Source organism: Arachis hypogaea, chromosome 18 (genome assembly GCF_003086295.3).
Source record: "Arachis hypogaea cultivar Tifrunner chromosome 18, arahy.Tifrunner.gnm2.J5K5, whole genome shotgun sequence".
In the NCBI taxonomy this organism is placed as follows: domain Eukaryota; kingdom Viridiplantae; phylum Streptophyta; class Magnoliopsida; order Fabales; family Fabaceae; genus Arachis; species Arachis hypogaea.
The window spans coordinates 38259239-38267105 of record NC_092053.1 but is presented as its reverse complement, the minus strand read 5'-3'; the positions used below and the strand labels follow the sequence as shown (position 1 = coordinate 38267105).

General features: G+C 33.7%; 1 protein-coding gene and 1 long non-coding RNA gene across 2 annotated transcripts; one reads left to right on the top strand and one right to left on the bottom strand.

Moving 5' to 3' along the window:
• Positions 1-331: 331 nt before the first annotated feature.
• Positions 332-3807, bottom strand: LOC112769279 (probable sodium/metabolite cotransporter BASS1, chloroplastic). Its single transcript, XM_025813745.2, has 7 exons — positions 3307-3807; positions 2332-2425; positions 2222-2255; positions 2073-2127; positions 1095-1178; positions 724-1011; positions 332-628 (listed from the first exon to the last, which is right to left on the bottom strand). The coding sequence occupies exons 1-7, from the start codon at positions 3805-3807 to the stop codon at positions 476-478; spliced, it is 1209 nt and encodes a 402-aa protein (XP_025669530.1). The 3' UTR covers positions 332-475.
• A 330-nt stretch (positions 3808-4137) lies between these two features.
• LOC112769280 (uncharacterized) lies at positions 4138-7432 on the top strand. The gene is made up of 6 exons (XR_003186444.3): positions 4138-4354; positions 4625-4731; positions 5007-5153; positions 5269-5377; positions 5560-5683; positions 6831-7432. It is a non-coding gene; the product is annotated as an uncharacterized lncRNA (long non-coding RNA).
• The last annotated feature ends 435 nt before the right edge of the window (positions 7433-7867 follow it).

Below are 7867 nucleotides of genomic sequence, written 5' to 3'. Positions count from 1 at the left end.
AAACATTATATATCTGCGTATTCTAAAAATGTTTGACCAAACTTCCAGAAGTCGTTTGCCACAAAGACTTCACAACCATGCATTATGATGAGGGATAGATCAACATAATTTACTATTGCATTCATGTTCATCTACCTAAGATTATCAACCTTAAACACAAATTTCCTACTAGCTCTAACGATGCACCCTAAGCTATGTTTCACATTGCAGTAATGTAGATATCTATGCTGTTATGTTTTAGTCAATAAATTTATAGGGTAAGTAATGCCTTGGAGATGACCAGTACTATAGAGTAATGAAGAAAGAACAATTACATATGACTCTATAATACTTTACGATACATAAATGCCAAATTTATTTTGATTTATGAGTCATTGAAGAAGATTTAAGGTTGTACATTGTCGCTTGGCTTGAAACATTTACAAACTAAACCATTTGACAATCATAATTACATGCAAAGGACTTTCTACAAGTTTCAATCCTTTTTCTCGGCAGGCGCAGAGTGTCGCCAAATTCCGGCAAGAATGCTACCAAAGATATTGTGACACACACTCGAAATGGCGCAGGGTACCACAGTTAAGGGATCCCCAAAGTGCTGAGTAGCCAGAACAATTCCAAGAACAGAGTTCTGCAATATGGAGTTGAAGCTGGTAAATTGATAATGTGGAATTTGAGCCAATAATTAAAAACAAGAGCTTCACTTTTTAAATGGCAACAACTTACCTGCATGCCAACCTCAATAGATATGGTTCGCGATGTTGTCACATCTAGCCCAAGCATTCTTGCAAGTATATATCCGAAGAAAAATCCGGAAGCGTGAAGAAGGGAGGATGCTAAAATTACTTGTCCACCAGACATAAGGATTGCTGAAGAACTTTGCGCGATTGCATTTCCACATAAGATTGCCACAGTTGCTACTGCCATGGGTGGCATCAGCCGAGAGACTAATTTAACAAGAGGTTGGAAATATTGGTTCAGCAATGCGCCGGCCAATACAGGAAGCAGCACAACCTGTTCAGAGTGAACGGTAGGGATGTCAAAGAAAACATCAAACGAAATTAGAAATAGAGATGGTGGTTAAGAAGAAAGCTTACTTGCAATGTTGAAATCAATAAACCAGATCCATCCACAGCTACATACTTGCCCGCAAGTTTAGCTGTCAATAAAGGAGTCATGACCTGCAATAATGTTTATTTTCACTTTTCAATCAGTTTGTGTGTGAAAGTTTTAGCAAAATCATTATAATAACAACTTATTTATTTCCATATAATTGATTAATGGCAGTTCTTGAGAAGTTTGATAAAGTGTAACACAACATAATTGTCCATGCTTGATATTTCATTCAATTTAATCATCCTGCACCAATCTAATTATAGTTTTTTTCATATCACAAATTAGTTTCATATAATACTTTCTTTGCTCCTTTTTATCTATCACTTTGATCAAAGGTCTACACATTAGGAAACTCAACATCAACAGTGGTCTATGTATAGGTTAAGGACTTAAAGGAAAAAAAACTAGTCAAAAGTGAAAGTTAGAGATATTTTATAGCTTCTGTTTTGCTAGTGGTCAGTGGCTAAGGGGCTGCTAGTATATAATGTAATAGGTAGAGAGTGTAAAACTAGTTTTTTCTATTCATATAATCTTTTCAAATACTCTTTTCTTCTCCCTTTCGAAACTCTGCTACTCTTCAGTTTCATGCTTTCTTGCTGCGAAAGCAATCTTAGTTCATCAACAAATCTGATATTCTAAGGATTAGCTTAAAATCTTCATGAAATAACCTTCATATTTGATTGTACAAATTAAATTCATCTATCAAACTTACTGTAATAGCTCATTTTGTCTGACCCTCGCATATTTACTTGTGTTAGCCAGCCATTTGCAGTTAAACCCAGATTTGTTTTTAAATCAAACAATATGATATTGAAATTGAGAAATACATGGCACCATTTGTAATTGACTGTAATGCTTTCCCATGGGAAAAGGTATTGCTTTTTTACTCATCAAGATCAGATTATTAAAACAGAAAAACCAAGAATAAGATAGCACTAAAAAATTTACAACATACTAACCACAGCTGTTAGAGTGCTTGCAGCCGTCATTATCACCGAAAGTGCAACATTTCCGCTATCAAAACAAATAGGCCATCAGATTACAAATATCCACAAATCCATTTAATAAGAGTATTATTTGGAAATAACAGTTCTGAGAATCCAAGTACCGTGCAAGATAAGTAACAAGGTTACTCGCCGTGCCTGCAACCAACGAAAGAGTGATTAAAATAGATGAAGCGTTGAAAGAAATCATAGAACACTAGGTTCAAATTCTTACCACCAGGACAGCAGGCAACTAATATTAAACCTGCTGCATAATGTGATGGAAGGTTTAAGAGTTTGCTTACAAAGAATCCCGATAATGGCATCACCTGAAAGTTGAAAGCAATTCACATAAACAAGGATACCCCCATAAATATGAATTGGTTTAGGATGCAAGTAAATATTATTCAAGAACATAATGTTTATGATTTATCCAAATTTCACAACCCAAATCCTAATATTTCCAGCATTATATCAGACACCACTAAGGCACTAACCAAAGCATTTGTATTCTATGCCCAAGGCAACAAGTTTTTTTCAATTGGGATTAAATTAAAGGACAAGTCAAAGGCTTCATTGTGTATAGAATAAGTTGGGGTTACATTGAAAATAAAAAGTTAAAATGTCCTCACAGTTAAATAAATAGTCCAACAAAAAATTATTATTTTCAATAACATCCTAAGAAAAAATGATGAATTGATCTAAACCATCCTCCTGACATAAAACACAAAATTATTATTTGATTTGAAAGGGGCAAACTGCCTCTACAGAAATTTGCCAACAACTATTATCAAATAAAAATATAAAAAACATATAATTTTTTTCCTTAAAAAATGTTATGTGCAATGTGTATAAATACATGAGTTAACTCATTCTCAATATATATTTTATACAAATAATTGATTTGGTAATTAATTTTTTGTGTATTAGTTGTTTTTTCTTATATTTATAGACTTTATGTAAGAGGACTAATTTGTCCTCTTTTTTAGAACAACTATACATAGACTAAACATTAGCTATTAAATAAATTATATAAAATACATGTGAAATACAAAATATAGAATAAAAATGACGTTAAATAATATTTATTGGCAGACTTGGTGAATGGCGACTAATATTCTGTGTACATATAACATTTTTGTTTTTAGAATAGCTAAGAAATGAATTTGTTTTTCATATTTGTAAAAGGCTGAGAGCGTTAGACACTAACCGAGTATTGAAGCACAAAACCAGACAGTACTTCTTTGTTCATAGAAAGAGCACCACGAAGATCATCAAGTGTGAGTGTCATACCCATACCAACCATAATTATGGTGAGTCCCACAATGTTCAATCTTGGAGTGACCCAACTGAAGCAATTGGGTCTCACCAACCCCAACACGCACCCAAGAGTCACCCACAAAGGAAACGCATTTGAAAGTGCCTCACCACATACCTCAAACCACTCCTTAACACCTTTTTTCTCGTTTGAAGTGTTCCCGTTCGACGAAATGCCACAACGAACTTGACCATGTTTTGGGGCTCGAATTGTGGGTGATTTTGGTGTGTTAAGAACAAAACTAGAAGGGTAAAGAAAAATTTGAGGTTGGGGTGGGAAGAACTTGGAAGTGGAAATCAAAGTGGGCAAAGAATTTAGTCTTTGTGATTGTGAATTGAATTTGAGAAGTGGGTTTCCATGAGGATGTGGAAAGCATGCAAGTAATGCTTGCATTGTTGCTGTTGTTGTTCACAAACAGAAGATCACACGAAACTTTGAAACTATGAAAAGTTCGAAGCTTGACTTGGACACAATTTCCAACCGACACACCTATAATGTTTGTCAAAGATTCTAATAATTTTTTCTTTCTCAGTAACATTATGTCCATTAAATAGAAAAGAGGTAATGCGTCAAATAGTCGCTGAAATTCTTAATTCGCATCAATTAAGTCTGTGGCTTTTTAAAATATCAAATAGATCCCTCACTTTTAGAAAGGTAAATCCACTTAACGTCGCTTACGTGTGCTGTTAAGTGCAAAGCTGGCAATTTGGAAAACGACACCATTTAAAGGAACAAGCCAAACGATGCCGTTTCCTTACCCACAGACGTTTGTTTCCTACCAAAAATCACTTTCTTCTCTTGTGTGTCATCTCTTCATCTTCCTCAGCTCGCAGTTGCTTTAGCTTCGCACGTGTTCCTCCCTGGCACCTCCGTGCATGTGTTAAGTGAAGCAATTTTTGCATCAAGCATCACTTTATTCACACAGTGCAGAAGGTGAAAGGTGAGTGTTTAGGTTTTTGTTATCTCTCACTCTCACTCTTTTTGGTACAATTTTGAATGCTTGGTATAATTTATATTGAGATAAATTGCTCCAATGATGTTCCAAAATATTATGGTGGCAGAAAAAAGGAAAGAGGAATAAAGGGAGTAATTGGTAAAATGAAGCGTGAAAAAGAAGAAGGGAATTTCAATTCTGTTATTGTGGCTTTTTATTAGTTGACAATACTAAGACAAACTTTGGAGTACCTTTATGTATTGATCGAAATTGCAGGCAAGCGCAATTTGAGAATTTTGCAGCAGGACGAGCTCCTCGTGCACAGTAACAAAGAATCGCAAAGCAAGAAGCAAACACAAATAAAGACAAAACCAACCCTAAAGGTAATAGTTTTACTTGTTTAATAGTGACTTAATCATTTTTTCGTATTCTAGTTATCCCCTTTATAAAGATAATTATCTCCGTATATTTTTTTTTGTTGAGGGTTTTGTTGTCTGTTGGGATAATTATCTTCAGAGTTTTTTTTTTTTTTTTCTAAAAATAAAAACGTAGTAAGGTGGTTTTGGTGTGGAAGTGTTTGGAGGAGTATGAAGTGGTGTCGTGGGATGATTAGTTCTATAAGACACAAATTCTTCAGTTTAATGGTCAATTCTTGCAGGAAGGGTTTGCATTTGCTCACTGCACTTGCAAGGCACCTTATCATTTGCGTGTTCATGATGCTGCCGTAGGAAATGGCGTACCTTGAGTTTTCGGTTTTTTGTCACCAGAGACATTTTGTTTATATTTCTGGCAGTTCAGCTTATAGGTGAATTGTTTCCATCTTCGTAGCCATGTTGATGCCATTTATAATAATTTGTTAATTGCTCAGATGTTCTGATTCTACATGGCTGTCTGTGGCTCTCTATTTCCTTTTTCTGCAGGTCATTGCTTCGTTGGCATATTTGGTTTATCTAATAGATGGTTACCAGCAGTACTGGTTTCGTCTTGTTTGGGGTTTTGATAGTGAGCCAAGCTTTTACTGCATATGTGGTAAATAATTATGAAGTTGTGCAGTAGTTATCCAAATGCTTATACCAAGAATTAACGTTCTTGTTTATTTTGGGGATGATGGCTTTATGTTTTTTTCCCCTATATAAAAATAATGCTGATTTATTAGTTCTCATTACGTGCTGGTTTGGTTGTTTATTTCCTTTTGGTCCTTTTGAATGTAGGAGCCCTCTTGTTTTTTGTATTGCTTGGCCTATCAGGATGCTTCATTACTTGTTATGATCGAAGAGTTCGCAACGATTTGGCACAGCTTTGTCGAGAAATCTGTCTTTGTTGCTGTCATCCTGGGTAGTTCCTACTTCCTCCGCCTTTACCTATATATTGAGTCTTGTGATGTTAAAATTAGGGCTGGCAATGGGTAGGGTAGGGTAGGGTTTGGACTCTACCCTAATCCTACCCGCGGGTTGAAAATTTTATTAAAACTCTACCCTACCCCACCGGCGGGTTGAGAATTTCTCAATCCTAACCCTACCCGTACCCTAAAGTTTTAAACCCTACCTTACTCTACCCTACTCGCAGAAATATCAAATTTTTTCAAAGTAAATATAAAATTCAATCATTTCAAATTTTATACATATTAATAACATAAAAAATGAAAAACTAATGCTTTAAATTACTAAATTAACTAACTAGTTTAGTGGTTGTTCACTTATTGTAAGTCATTACATAAGAGAGGTTGTGGGTTTAACTCTCACTTCCTTCACTATATACCTAATTTTTATAAAATATGTGTTATATATGAGGTGCGGGTAGGGTAGTTTAGGATACACCCTAAACCCGTACCCTACCCTACCCGCAGGTATACCCGGACCGCAGGTCGGATAGTCTACCCTACCCGAACGGGTTGGACCGGGTTGGGTACCCGCGAGTAGGGTATGAATTGCCAGCCCTAGTTAAAACTTAAAACACACCATTATACGCTAAACATCTGCCTGAGGCATCAATAGTGACTTAATTTACTTAATAGTGACTTAATCAATTTTTCATATGTTATGAAATACTTGTTTTGTCTGAATGTTCATGCTTTGGAACTTGTAAGTGTTTTTCAATAACAATCACTCAAACATATGTTCTTTAAACCCATTTCTTTTGTTTTTATTTTTGGAACATCCATGACCACTCAATAGGCTAAATGGCTCACAGAATCCAGAAAGAATTTGTAACAGCAGATTGTTAATGAAATACATTACTTTTTTCGTCTGAAAATATTTTTTGAACAACTAATTATCATATTTTGTGTTGATATGTACTCTATTATTTTTAGATTTAGAAGTGATCTTGTCTATAACATTTAATTTTTTATTTTCAAATTAAGTTTTTGAAGTTGAAATTATTGCAGAGTAGATCTTTTGAGCAAACAAAGGAAATTCTTTTTTCCTACAAACATATGTTCTCAAGATTGGATCTTATTAAGTTTTGTTTGATTGCATTGTAGTTTGTAGCAACACATTCTTCATCAAGCATTGGTAAGGGAAAAACCATGATGGCACATTTAAGTATGGTTTCAGCCTAGTGAAGGGGAGTGTTAATCATTTCTCACACGAAGAGCAAATAAGAGAGCTTCAGAGAAGAAACGACAAGCAGCAGAGAAGAGGAGACGAAGAACATATTAAAACAAATGATGAAGATTAAGATTTGGGAGTGAGAGTTTTATAATTGAGAATGGACTAATTTGAGACTTTTAAACAAAATTTAGACACTAATTTGAGTTAAACGTTGTCTGTCCACATCAGCATGTTGTTAACACGGCGAATGACTTTTGGACTAACATGGATTCATGTTTCTGAGAGTGGTGGATCCATTTGGTCATTTTGCAGTCAGGGACTTAATTGATGCGAGTTGAGAATTTTAGGGACCATTTGGAGCATTAACTCCAATAGAAAATTAAAATACATTGAAGTGTAAATAATGATTGGTAGGTCCAGCTGAGAAAAGTGTTTTTGTTGTGTTCTGCACTTCTTTGTATCCTATAGTTGTGATTGAGGTGAACTGATAATCTGATATGAAATGTATCCCATCTAATCTATTTTTCATCTATTATTCTATTGTTACATCAGTTTTTTTTTTAAATAATAATTTTTATAAGCTTTTAGATTTATTTTTTCTATTATATTTTTTTATCTAATAATTTTTATTAACATTGTCTTTTAATTAATAATAAATTTAATCATTACTAAATTATTTGCAAAAAAAAAATGCCTTATCATTATTCTATCCCCATATATTTTATGTTAAATCAAATAACCTATATATCATATTTTTATCAATTTTGAATTTTTGAGATAGAATTATAAATTATAACATTGATTAATATTTAATAATATTAAAAAATTATTACAAAAATTTATAAATTTATTTTAATTCTTTATATTTAAAATTTTTTTAACTTATATAAATGATTGTAGAATTTTATTTGAGTATAAAAAATATTTTTAGTGAAATAAAAATTATGAGTCAAGCTTTCTTTGACTA